This window comes from Hippopotamus amphibius, chromosome 1 (assembly GCF_030028045.1).
Source record: "Hippopotamus amphibius kiboko isolate mHipAmp2 chromosome 1, mHipAmp2.hap2, whole genome shotgun sequence".
Lineage (NCBI taxonomy): Eukaryota > Metazoa > Chordata > Mammalia > Artiodactyla > Hippopotamidae > Hippopotamus > Hippopotamus amphibius.
Window position 1 is genome coordinate 151875610 of NC_080186.1, and position 13330 is coordinate 151888939.

General features: G+C 56.0%; 1 protein-coding gene across 2 annotated transcripts in view; it reads right to left on the minus strand.

Annotated features, from left to right (window-relative positions):
* SYNPO (synaptopodin) overlaps positions 1 to 13330 on the minus strand; it is a 30417-nt gene that overhangs the window by 4403 nt on the left and 12684 nt on the right. Inside the window, exons 1-2 of one of the 2 annotated variants that reach the window (XM_057730935.1) lie at positions 11247 to 11394; positions 3254 to 5640 (exon numbers count right to left, since the gene is read on the minus strand). In XM_057730935.1, coding sequence (XP_057586918.1) covers positions 3254 to 5308 — 2055 coding nt within the window. In that variant the 5' untranslated portion in view covers positions 5309 to 5640; positions 11247 to 11394. Of the gene's footprint in view, positions 1 to 3253; positions 5641 to 11246; positions 11395 to 13330 lie in introns of those variants that run through there. The other variant, XR_009053123.1, reaches the window with a different exon arrangement.

Sequence of the window (13330 nt, forward strand, 5' to 3'; positions counted from 1 at the left end):
TCAGGAATCTTTCAGTCAGCCTGGCTGCGGGGAGTGGGGCCAAGAGTTCATGATCCAAGCGCATCAACAAGCACTGAGGCAGAGGAACCAGGGCTTTCAGCCAGGAGAAAAGCAGGCGGGGGCAGGAGGAGCTATGATAACTGCCTGAAATCTCTAAGAATTGTCTCCGCCTTTGATGGCCACAAAGGGAAGGCTAGGGCCAGCAAGTGGAAGGAGTAACAAAATTTACTTCTCAGAATGCCTGGCTTGGAATGTTGGGGGCAGTGGTGAGCAGCTCCTCATCCTTTGGAGGTGGGCCAGGGCCTGCAACTGCCATGTGTGGGTACTGTGTGCGTGTTGGGTGGTGGCGGCAGAGGAGCAATGCATAATGCAAAAAGGCTGCAGGGAATCAGAAGTATTCACTTTCTGAAAAAGATCTCAATGTACCATATATACCAGAACTCCTGGGAAATGCACATGGGTGAAACTTCAAAAAGGAGCAGCCACTTAACCCAGTACCAGTCCCAAATCAGGGCACGTGTGTGAGGTGAAGGCATGAGTGGAGCAGAGTCAGACAGGAATTATCAGAGACCAAAGAGAGCTACTTAGCCCACAACTTCTGTAATCCTCTCGTTGCATGGAAGGGAAGACTGAGGCCCAAGGGGCTGTCTAAGGTCCCACAGGAGTCAGGTGCAGATCTGGGACTAGAACCCGTTTTCTGGCTCTTGATGGCAGTTTGTTCCTCCCCACGAGGGCAGAAACTCATTTTATGCAGAAGCCCCACAGTGATGCCTGTGGGAAGTGGGCAGATTTAGATAATGGGGGGGGGGGGCTAAGGGAACAAAAAAAAAGTATATGTGCCTGGCTAGAGGCACTTAAATCCCACTTTTAAAGAATTCAAACAAATCCTGGACTGTAAGGGGCATGGGTTTTCCCCATGCTCTACAGACTTTCTGGCCAAACTCCGAAGGAAGGAAAACAGAACAGGATTCTGGTTCCCTAAGTGCTGACCCAGGGCAGAGAGAGGGCAGCCCTCACTTGCAAGCCAGCACACATCTGTACCCGTGGCAGATGCAGACACTCAGCAGACGCAGACAGCACGCGGACACACACCACCGACTCACACACAGTAACTGAGCCGTCCCACCCACTACCCAGGCCAGAAATGGGGAGGAGGGAGAGGACCCTGACCACCAGCCAGTGAGCACAGAAGAAAGAAAGAAGCAAGACAGATTTGAGGCAGAGTGTATTGAGTACAGGAGAGGAAACAAAACTGAGGAAAGAGCTCAGCCAGCCTGGCCGCAGGAGCTGCAGGACGGGACGGAGGGTGGGCTCTTCCATTGCTGACCCTCAGGGGTCGAAGGTAGCAGGGGTCCAGAACGTGGGCTTCACTCCGTCCTGGGAGGGGCTTGGCATGAAGGAGCTGAGCTCACTCACGACTCCCCCCATGCATGCCCCCACATTCTGGGCAGAATGAACTCACTGGGAAGGCACCCTCTGTTCCCATGGAGACGAGCCGAGAGCTCACGAAAACTTCAGGCGCAGCCCAGCATGGGCACCGCCTCCACCACCCCTCGCCCCGCTGGGGAGCCCAGAAATAGGGCTGGGAAAGAGAAAGTGGGTGGTGCTCAGCCCCCAGTCTTGGGAGGCTTCCATCTGAATACTGCCTCTTGCGTCTATATTCTCTCACCTCCACAAAGCGTGGTTTGGGGGGTGCGGTGCAGTGCAGCACATCAAAGGTGTCAGAGGGGGTGAGGATCTCAGACTACCCGACTCAAAACCCTCACAGTATGAATGGGGAAAGTGAGACCCAAAGACACACGTGGAGTCCATCTTTCAGAATCCCAATCTCCTGAGTCCCCGCCTTTTTTCCAACACCTTAAGGTATCCTCCATCCCTTCCTTGGGCTGCTGTGCTCCTACCCCAGCCCTCCGTGCTCCCACTGTCTCCAGGCAATCCGGAGCCTGAGCCATCCCAGCCTAAATTTCTGATCTCCTGGCCTCCTGCTGCAGCTCTTTCCAGCCACACCCTCCCTAGGACGCCTTTAGAGATATCTACTCCCCATGTGTCCTGTGGCAACTATCCCATTTCCTTCCCCTCTATTCCCAGGGGACTGTCTTATCACTTACAGGGCCTTTCTCCCAAAGCACCAGCTTATCCTCTCATTCCTCACAGATTGTCACAGCTAGGAGGGCCCTCACTGTATAAATGAGAAAACTGAGGCCCAGAAAGGGAAAGTGACTTGGCCGAAGTCACACAGCAAATGGGAGGCCGAGATGCCTCTCTCCTTGTGGTCCCTTCCGCTGTACATAGTTGGCTGCTCTCAGTTGCACACATCTTGGCTGAGGTTGACATCAAAACAGCCAACGGATACTTTGCTAGGGGCCTCTCTCCTAGCTGTACACCCCCATCTGCACAGCCTCCTACAGGGCTCTCTGTCTCTCAGGGATCCCCTGGGACCTCCCACACCCCAGAACAGTAAGGCAAGCCAGGTGCAGTCAGGGCTGAGGTCTGGGATGAACTGCATTAGCTGTCTCGAAAGCGGAGCCAGATATTTGGAGAGAGCATGAAGGCAGCTGAGCAGAGGAGCAGGAAGAAAAGCATCAGACAGCAGTGGTGGGCTGAGTCCTCATCCAGCAGAACCCAGGAGAAGAGAAAATGTGGAGGCCGCGGCAAAGGTCTCTGAAGCGGCGGGGAGGAAACAGTGTCCAGAAGGCAGAGGTGGACGAGATAGACCTGTGGAGGTGAGAATCCAGCAACAGACAGAAAGATGCCGGAGCTGGGGCCACAATGAGGGCGGCCCCACCAGGGTGGCTGAGGAGGCAGACCCTTGGCTGGCTGCTTCCCCAGGCAAGGCAGGCTCTGTTTGCTGCAGAAGACCCTGTTAGATCCTCTAGGCCTTTCCTCAGCAAGACGCTGGCATCCCTACAGCTCACATAGGCCAGGTAGAGCCCCACCAGCCTCATGAGCGCCTGCCAAGGGAGTTCTCTCTCCGTGACCCTCCTTCCCACCTAGTAGCAGACTTCAGATCCCTCAAAGAGTCCAACCACCTTGTGGTCGGGAAGAGGCAGCTGCCGCTCAGAGAGGGGAGGTGACTTGCCCAACGTCACAAAGCTAGCTGGTGGCAGCGTCAGCCCTTGAGCCCTGAGCCCCATGCTCCTGACTCAGCCCTGTACCACTTCCTGCTCTCCATCCAGCCCTCGGAGAGGGGGCTCTGACAGGCAGTGGGATCCCTGCGGGTCCGTTACTTGAAGCAGAAGGAAGGCTTCCACACCTGAGCCTCGATCCCCGCATTCCGGGTGGAGAAGGAGGGCCTGGGGGCCTGCTTGGCTCGGGGAGACCACGCCCTGGAGGGAGACACAGGCGAGATATCACTGCTGTAGGCAGGGCTCACGGCAGTGGGCTGGAGGCCATCCTGGCCAGGGCAGGTGTAGAGGCCCGGTGAGGAGCGGGAGGGCCGAGGCAGGGCAGGTGACGGCGGGAGGGCTGCCTTGGGCAGGCTGGGCGCCAGGTCCAGGGAGCTCGGCTTGGCAGGCGAGGCAGCTCTGGGCGAGGCAGCTCTGGGCGAGGCAGCTCTGGGCGAAATCTTGGCAGGCTCCTTGATGGGTGAGAGGACAAAGAGCGAGGGCCGCAGCTGGTAGGGTGGCTGCTTGGTGGGCTCTGGGCGCAGGACCCCATTCTCAGGCAGGTAGCCATGGTAGAGGGAGGCAGGCGGGGTCCGAGCTGGACTTCGGGAGGCCACTCGGAAGCCACAGGGTGCATTCGTGGAGTACTTCCAGGATGAAGGCAGGGACATAGTGGGTGAAGGACAGCGGGCCAGTTCCGCGTGGCCCGAAGACTCGATGACGTACTTCTCCATCCGGGACTGGCGGCGGGCATAGAGCTCAGCCCCCTTCCCAGAGGCCTCAGAGAGGTTCTGGTTGGGTTTGGGCTTTGGCTTGGCCTGGATGCGCGGTGACTTGAGGCATGAGGCCCACTCAGGGACGATCTCCTCAGCACCTGCGGGGCTGGCCCTGTCCCGGGGTGTGGGCTCCTGCTGGAAGTTGGAGGCCTCCGCCCCCAGCGCGAAGGGTTCCTCCTCCACGCCCGCCTCCCCCTGGTCCCTCTGCCTCCGCTTCTCATCAGCCGTCTGTACCAGATCCAGCAGGTCTGGATTCGGGGTCACCTTGGGCTTCTCCACGAAGGTGAACATGGATTTCCGGCTGCCCCTGCGGGCCATCGACTCCTCCAAAATGCCTGTCTTGCTGGCAGGAACCGCCTGGCCCTTTACATGAGAAGGCTTGGGGTCGGCGCTGGGGTACAGGGCAGAGTAAGAGGGGGGAGACCTAACCCGGGAAGTCAGGGGGGCTGTGGACAAGGTCTCAGCATAGGTGGGGGGTGGAGTGAAGTTTCCCAAGGGCCGTCTCTCCAAGGCAGGGCTTCGCTGTGCCAGGGGCCTCCTCTCCAGCATGGGGCTGTGGGACATCATGTGTCTCTGTGGCCGAGGGCTCCTGTCTGCCACACCGGGCGGCTGGGGAGGGGGGGCCTTCTCCCCAAGATGTCGTCTCTCTACCATGGGGCTTCGCTCCATCTGGCTGGTGCTGCCTGGTGCCTGAATCCCAAAGGGTCTGGCCGTCCTGTTGACCACGGATGGGGGCTTGGCCAGCGTGAGGTGGACCTCACTGTACAGTTTGGTGGGCGTGGTGGCAGCTGCCCTCCCAGACATCTCTTGTTCTGTGGACACCACTGGGGCACCAAGCTGGACATCGATGAGCAGGGAGCTGGACATGAAATCTGGAGCTGGGGGCCTGGAGCTGGAGATGGGAGTAACTTCTCTGGAGAAGGTGCTGGTGGTGGTAGGTGGAGCTGATACCTTATCAATTAGGAGGGTGCTAGATCTCACCTCCGCTTCTGGCTCCTGGGGTTGCCCACCAGCACATGCGGTGCTGGGTTTGAAATCTGGCACTGTGTCATTCGGCGGGAGCTGGGCCTCTGAAGAATTCTGTTGAACGCCGGAAAGTGGCAGGCTCTGCGGGGTGACCGTTGCCGGTAGGTTCTGATTGACGTCTGTGGCTGGCAGGTTGTGGTTGCTGTCAGAATCTGGTGTGATGAGCGTGGTGTCGGGTGAGGAAAGGTTTTGGTTAGCATCTGCGGCTGGGCTGTGGACCTCCACTGGAGGTGGGGTTGGTGGGCTCCGCTGGGCTTCTCGGTTCTGGGACAGGTGGAGCCCATTGGCCGTCAGCAGGGCTGCGTTCTCCTTTAAATAAACCACCAGTGGTACCTCCTCCTCCTCACTGGCCACCTTCTCCAGGTGCCGCAGCAAGCTGGCTTCTTCTGAGCAGCCCTCCATGCTGTGACCAGGGACCCCTATGTCAGCACTCTGGCAGGCAGGTTTTCTCAGAGGGCCTGGCTCAGGGAGTGAGGTGGGACTCAGGCTGAGCCCTGGCGCATGGCTTGTGGGGCTGGCGGGGAGCACCCTGAGGGACTCCTGGCTGGGCTTCTGTCCCCTCTGGCCGTGGCTCTCCAAGGTGAACTCTTTCACCCTCTGCCGGCGCCTGTTGAAGAGCTGGACGCCGCGGGAGTTGGAGCTGGGAGGGGTGGTCAGCTGGGCCGCGATCTGCTGGCTTCTCGCCTTGGCCTCTTTTAGGTCCTTCTCGGTGAGGCTAGTGCTCCGGCCCAGTGCTGCAGGAGGGACAGAAGCCCAGTTAGCAAATGGGATTGCAAAGCCAAAGGGGTACACAGACAGACAGACAAACAAATGGTCATCCACACCCCCACTACAGATGGCCTTTTCCTCTGGAATTTGATCTTTACTCACCGTTTCCTAGAATCTCCTCCCCTTATAAAGATCCCTGACCCAACCATCATGGTCCAACTCAAATACCCATGTAAAACCTTCCCTGATTGCCTTTTCGGTATTAACTGACCCCTTGTTTGGCTTCCCCCAAAGGTTGTTGACATGTTACTTTACCAAACACAGCAGGAATACCCCACCCTAGCAGTCAAGGCCCCACTACCTCTCAGACTCATCTTGTGCCACTCTTCTCTGTCACTGGGCTCTGCCCGGCTGGCTTTCTGTTCCTTGAAAATGCCAAGTTTGTTCCTGCCCCAGGGCCTTTGCACTTGCTATTCCCTCTGCTTGGGATGATCTTTTCCCAGGTGGCATTCTATGTTGGCTCCTTCTTACCACTCAGGACTCACTTGAATGTCACCTCTGTGGAGGGGCCTTCCTCTATAATCAGCCCTTCCCTCTCCTAACTCATCTCTTTGTTTTGTTTACTTCATAGCATTCAGCACAATTCAGTATTATCTTCTTTGCACATTTCCTTGTCTACCATCTATCTCCCCACCTAGAACATACGCTCTAAGGGGGAAATGACCTTGCTTGACTTGTTCATCCCTCTAACCCTAGCCCCTAGAATAGTGTCTGGCAAAAAGCGGGCACTCAGTAAGCATTACTGAGTGCATGAATGAACCCACAGGACATTTTCTCTGTGCATTTCTTAGGGTCCTTTACACTTTCAAACTCATAGTACAGTCATTTGTTGACACTGACACGTCCTCTTTTTAGGATAGGTAATACATTTACATGAACTAAAAAGAAATTTTTTTAATTTACAAACATAAAAAGGTATACAGTGAACAATGTCCCTCCACTTCTGAGTGCGCCACACCACAAATCAGGTAACAACTGTTAACAGTTTCTTCCAAGTCCTTGCAGAACTTTTCCCCATTTTTATTTAAACAATCATTTAAAAATTCTCATACTTTAATGTTATAAAAGTAATAAATTGGGCTAATTTCAGCAATGCCTATACTAGAACATTGCATTACCTCATTTTATCCTCACAAGAACACTAGGACAAAAGCATTACTTGCCCCTATTTTACAGAAGTGGACAATGAGGTCCAGAAACTTGTAAGTAACTCACCCAAGATCACACAGCAAAGCGTAGCCAGGCTGGAGTCAGAACCAGTTCTCTCTGGGTCCACAGTGCATGCTCAAGTTGCCTGCTTGTCCCAAAGGCCCCTTTGGGGACTACAGGGGACACAGTCAGTGGAAGTCAGGGTTCAGTCTGGGGCTGGAGTCTAGGACCGGAGTCTGGGACTTGAGGTCAGGGATCAGGCTGGGGTCAGGCCCTATGAAAATGTAAGTTCACTACAGGCAACCATTTCTCTTTATATCGCCAGTGCCCACAGTCAGGGTTCCATTTGTGCTTATGGAGTAAGGAATGAAGAAATGGATGCATGGACAAATGGACCTATGGACAGCTGGATGGACGGCCTGTGGCCAGGGCTAGCATCTCAGTCAGTGGCTGGGAAAAGTCCTGCCTTTGTCACCCCACCCGCGCTGAGGGAAGCTAATTAGTTCTTGAGGAATCTGACCCTGCCCTCCCTCCTACCTTGCCCTCATTAGCACTGGCCGTGACATGCTGAGTGGGTCTCCAGCGACAGTTTTTCTAGGCATCTTGCCAGCAAGGCTCAGAATTCATGGACTCTCAGAGCTGAAAGGGCCCTTATAGAGGCGTTATTTCACCACCACCCCCATTTTATAGATGAAGAAACCAAGGTCCAGAGAGTGGCGCAGAGTAGAGCTCACACCAGGGTCAGCGGGGAGGCCCACACCGAGCAGGGTGGCTGCTGACAGCTGCTTCACGGGGACCAGGCCCAGCAGCCACAGGCTCTCTGGCCCCAACCTCCTTCTTCCCTCCTCCCACCATGACCTGGCTCCCCACCACATGCACCTGTGCCCACCTGTCCAGAACAGTGACAGCACACAGTCTGCCCCATGCGCCCCCGATGCCTGCTTCCTCCTGGTAGGACTCCTTTCCTGCCTGGATCGCCCCATCTATAAAAGATGAAGGCTTTGGGGGTTGGCCCAGGCTGCTCCCCTGGGGGGAGCTTAGGTAGGGGCAAGGCAGCCACACAGGAGTGGTTGCTCAGCTCATGCAATGTCCATCTCCTCTGCTCTGCTTAGAAATCAGGCCTCCCAGCCCAAATCCAGGCTCTGCTATTTGCTAGCTGTGTGCCCTTGGCAAGTTACTGCACCTCAGTTTCCTTAACTGAGAAGAAGGTAATAAAAGCACTGATGTTAGGGTTTGGCGGCTATGATGCGGTCATGGATGCCAGGGGGATGACTGTCATTCAGCCCAAGTAGATAGGACAGAGGGCACATGCTACCCTGGGATGGAGCTGACAACTGGTGACCCCACGTGACTCCCTGGAAGGGGTCAGAGCTTCTTCTAGCAAAGGAGATTCATTCTACAGACCACAGTCTTGAGAGGGGATGTGACTCTTAAAGTCACACGGCAAGGGATTCCAGAGTTACTGGGAGGCAGGGATCATTGCCCCAAATCACAGAACCTCAGAATCTCAGAGATGGCTGTCCCCGGGTCCAACTCCCCACGCAATTCCTGCGTCCCTAAAACCACGTCTCTGAGTGTACAAGCTGCTGTTTACACGCTCAACTGACAGGGAGCTCACTACCCTGAAGATGTGCCTTCCACAAATTAAGATGCTTCAGCTATAAAGTCACTCCTTATATCAACTCCCACCTCTTGACGTGGCTCTACCCCCTACTGCCACACAGATAAAGAGCTTTCTCTTTCCAACCTGACAGCCCTGCAGAGACTCAGTCACAAATCACATCCCCACGGGGCATGGTCAGGATAAACATCCCTAGTCCCACCCGTGGTTCTTGTGACACAATTGCAGCCATTGTAGCTCATGCTGACGGGGCTCTTACTGTGTACCCAGACATGTACTTTATACATATTATCTTATTTAACTCCCGCAACAATTCTATGAAGCACAAGTTATTATTCTTCACTTTTTAGTGATGAGAAAACCAAGGCTCAGAGATAATGTGAGCTGCCCAAGGTCACAGATCCAGAAAGCAGTGGGGCTGGCTCACCCCTGCTCTTCATGACTCCAGAGAGCACCAAGATTTCCGGCCAGCGGGTTCCCACCGTGCCAGGCTCCTGGAGGGGCTTCGATGTTCGTATAATTCAGACCTCCCAAAGTCCCTGCACTTTTCTGTTTCTTCTCTTGACTTCTCTGCCTCAGCCCTATCCCAAGGCTGGTTCTAAGGGCCATGGGGCTAGAAAATGCGCCAATGTCAGCGTGTGAAGGGCCCTCAGGGATAAGCTGGCCTGGGAGGCTTTAGAGAGGGAAAGGGTCACAGAGGAGGCCATGGGCCAGGACGGGATGTGCTGACACCGCTCCCCCAACACCCCCCCCCCCCAACACACCGGCCAGGCTGGGAACCACCCCCCTGCCCCACACGGCTGTTCTGGGATAAGAGGAACCCAACAGAAAAGGCCAGGGGTGAGAGAGGCCTGCCTCCAAGGGCGCTCCCGTGCCCCCATCCCAGCCCGCAGTGACTCCATGGAAAAGGAATTTGGCAGGAGGCTTGGACCAGACCCAGCCAGCAGTCCAGACGACTTTTGCCACCCTGCACAAACAAAGCCGAGAGAAGGGGGGCTGGGCCAACCACGGGCAGCACAGGGTCCCCCACTGCAGGGCACCAGGGGCAGCCGCTCCATCCCACATTCCCCAGACTAGGGAACTGCCACCTCTGGTGATGCCCCCGTCAGGTGGGTCCAAGACTGTGGCCCCTGGTGTCAGAGAGGCAAGAGGTGGCCATGGCCCATAGGGCACAGGTCCCTCGCTAAGCCCCCGATCTGCCTGGCTGCAGCCTGCACCTGTACAAGTCATAACACTCCCTCTTCCCTCAGCCTCTTCAGGGCTGCCCCTTGAAAGACCCACCCTGGACAATGGATGAGGAGCTCTGAAGACAGGCCTTCAGGACATGAAGGCATGAGGGCAGACTCATGGAAGAGCTGCCCGGGGTTAAGAGACCTGGGTTCAACAGAGTTAAATCTCTAAGTGGGGAAGGGGGACAAGAAGCCCTGGGTACATCCCTTAGAACAAAGATTGCAGTGGCTGCTATAATTACTGAGCCCTCACTACAGCCCAGTATAAAGTGCTGTGCCATGCACTTTGTACCCATCATCTTATTCGATCCTCCCAACAACCCTGAGAGATAAGTACTATTATTCTTCCCAGTTTGCAGATGAAACCAGAGCTCAGAGAGCCTGCCCAGGGTCATACGACTTGTAAATAGCAGAGCTGGGATTCAAAACTCAAAGTCTGGCTGCTGAATCTCATTTCTTAACCACCCTGCCTTCCGGACCCTGACTCTGATGGGAGGGGCACCAACAGAGACTCTGATGCTCCTGGATGCTGGTGTGCAGAGCCCTCTGTTTCCACATCTCATGATCAGAGCCCGCAGCAGTGCCCTCTCCTCTGCATACTCAGCTGCTGAGAACAACCCATGCTTTCTATCCCTTCTTCCTCTCAGGAGAAGAGCTGATAAAGTCATTGTTACTAAGGTAGAAATGACTGCTAGGACATAAAAAACTAGTGGAGTAGAAAGAGCTCAGTGTGGGGAGTCAGGAGACCTGAGTTCAAGTTGTGCTCAGGAAGGGATAAGCCCTTTCTCCCACCCCTGTCACTTCTGTAGCAGCTGCCTGTTCTGCCGGCCATCAGGCCTTTTAGATAGAGGATCTAAAGGAGGGAGGCGGGGCAGGGGAACAGAGGCCAGAGTAGAAGGTCAGGACAGGGAGAGAATTCAAGGAAATGCTTCTTCACACGGCTGCCGGCTGCCGTCAATGGGAGTGCCCAGGCCCTGGGTAGGGTGGAGTGGGACAGGGAGCCAGAGGTAGGAAGAGAGATTGGCTGGAGACGGCCCATTGTGGCTGCCTGGGAGTCTTGGCAATGGGACAGGTAAACAGGCTGGGTAAACTGCCCCCCTGGTGGGGTCAGGAAGGAACCAATGGCTGGCTGCTGCACAACCTCAGCCTCGGCTGGGGGCAGGAAGATGAACTGGACCTGAGTAATGGCCTGGCTACCTTGCCAGCCCCTGCCCCCACATCCTCCCTGCTGAAAGGAGGAAATGACACAGCCTCCTTTCCCTGGGGAGTTCTCCATCCACGCCAAAGTCCTGGTGAGTACAACCTGACTGAGTCCCGGCAGACTGCCAGACCTCCTCTCAGAGGAGAATAATTCATACTAAGGTGGGAAGGACTGCCAGACACAGGAGATGCATAGGATTGGAAGTAGAGAGCCCCAGACCTAGCTCCAGCCTTGCCACCAACAGGTTGGCAGAAGTCATCACATGCCTCTCCCTTGAGGCCCAGGGGGCACAGAGACCAGAGAGGGATGCCGTAGGCCCCAAGTCACACACCCCAAACCACAAAGGCACCTTAGGGTGCTCGCTTTACTCACTCCGGCTGGGTCCTCCCTGCAGCCCAGCTTCCCCCTGGATGCTGAGCCGGCCTTGCTTCTCAAAGCCTCCGTGAAAGGCAGCCAATCGACTAGCTGACAAAGAGGAAAATCCCACATCGACGGCAACGCGGAGGAGCTGGATATGACTTCTCTCCTCCACAGATGACTCAGCCTAGCTCTTTATCAGGAAAACCGATTTTGCAACAGCCTTTTAAATGGCCTCTCCGCCCCCAGTCTCTCCCCCACCAATCTACCCGCCCCACACTGCCAGATTCATCTTCCTTCTGCCTGGCTCCACACGGGGGACCAAGCAGCAAGTCCTCATCCTGGCATTCAGGGACCTGACGTCAGGGCCTGCCTGAGAGCTCGCTCACCTGCTTCCTGCACCCTCGGCCGGAGGGAGTCCAACGCCTCGTGGTTCCCACATCTGCCCTGTGAGTTCCAGCCTCTGCTGTGGGTTTGCACAGACTCCTCCACCAGGAACCCTTCTCTGTCTCCTATCCTTTCTACACACCCAATCCCCAGATCATCAGCGTTTTATCTGTACCGCTTGATAACCTCATCACTTTGCATACTATTTGTTTTAGTGAGAGTTTTCCTCCAAGGCGTGCTTACCACATGGCCCAAGCCAGGCCCTTGCTTCATTTACAGCAGCCAGGAGGCCAGCAGTCCCCTCATCGCCATGTTAGAGAAGAAACGGGCTCAGAGGGGTGAAGTGACGTAGGTGGTACAGCTAGTCAGAGGCAGAGTTGGGATTCGAACCCAGGGTGGCCTGGCACCCAGCCCAGGACCCAGCACATGGGCCACGCTGTCTCCCCCCAACATCTTGCTTTGCAGCAATCAGGGTCTGGGTCTCATTTTCCCCCAGAGAGTGCAAAAACCTGGGGGCAGGGGCCTCAGCCGCTTCTGCCTCGTCCCCTCCTCCTTCCCCGGGGGCTTGCAGAAATGATGACGTCCATGGGGATGAAAACAGCCAGCACATGAGGGGCGCCAGACACGGCCAAGCTAAGGGTTTAGCATGTAGTTTTTCACTGAATCCTCACAGCAACTCATAAAGGAGGTCCCCTTCCCTCTGTTTTATGGATGAGGAGAACGAGACCCAGAGAATTAGCCAACTCACCCCAGGTCTCACAGCCAGCAAGGGACAGGCAGAGCAGAGCTGGAGTCGGGAGTCTGACTGACCCCAAGTATGGGCCCCTCCTTCTGAAGAGCTCTGCCCACAAAGCACACTTACTTTCCCCACCTACTGTCCCAGGCCCAGCCCAATTGCCACTTCCTCCAGGAAGCTTTCATCAATCCATCCAGGCTCCTAGATCGGTGCTCCTCCCCTACTCGACCTGGCCCATAGGCCTCGGAGCAGGAGCGGGGCTTGGAGGAAACAACAGGTTGAGAGAGCTCAGGAACCAAGGCCCAAGAAGAAGGAGGCTGGGACTGGCCCAGTTCCTGGTATCTGCTTGCTGGTAGGGGGTTGGGATCAGGCAGGGCAGGATGGGTGGGGTAAGCTGAGGGCTCCCAGGTCAGGTCAGAGTGGGCCTTGGCTCGCAGCTACCCCTGTAGGCCACAGGCACTGCTCACTCCTGGCTGATGAGGGCCCTGCTGTGCAGTCCTCCTCTGCCAAAGGCCAGGAGCCCCCACCTTCCTCCTGCCTGCTCTACTAGCCTAAGCACTAATCTACAATTAGATTTTCAGGGACTTGGAAATGGTGACCCAGAGAGAGGCAGGCTCAGCTCCAGGTGCACAGCAAACTGGAAAGGGCTGGTTCACAGGGAGCCAAGCTCAGACCCAGGCTCCCACCTTCCAGTCGAGCGCTGGTAAGCCAGGCGTTCCCTCCCACCCCCCACCCCCTGCCCCCAAGTCCTCTCCTGCTGCATCAGCTTCCATCTTCCCAGCTCTGGGAACCTTGAGAGTACAGAAAGGACTACCACACCCTACCCTTCCAGAGAAAACGCTTAATCCAGGAGACAGAAAGGTGGTGAGCCAGGGCAGGGAGAGAGAATTTCCCCTAAACTGTGCCTCTGCCAGGAGCAGGGCTAGGCCTAGTCTATCTCAGGGTCCCTAGCACCCAGCCCAGGGCCCTCTACAAA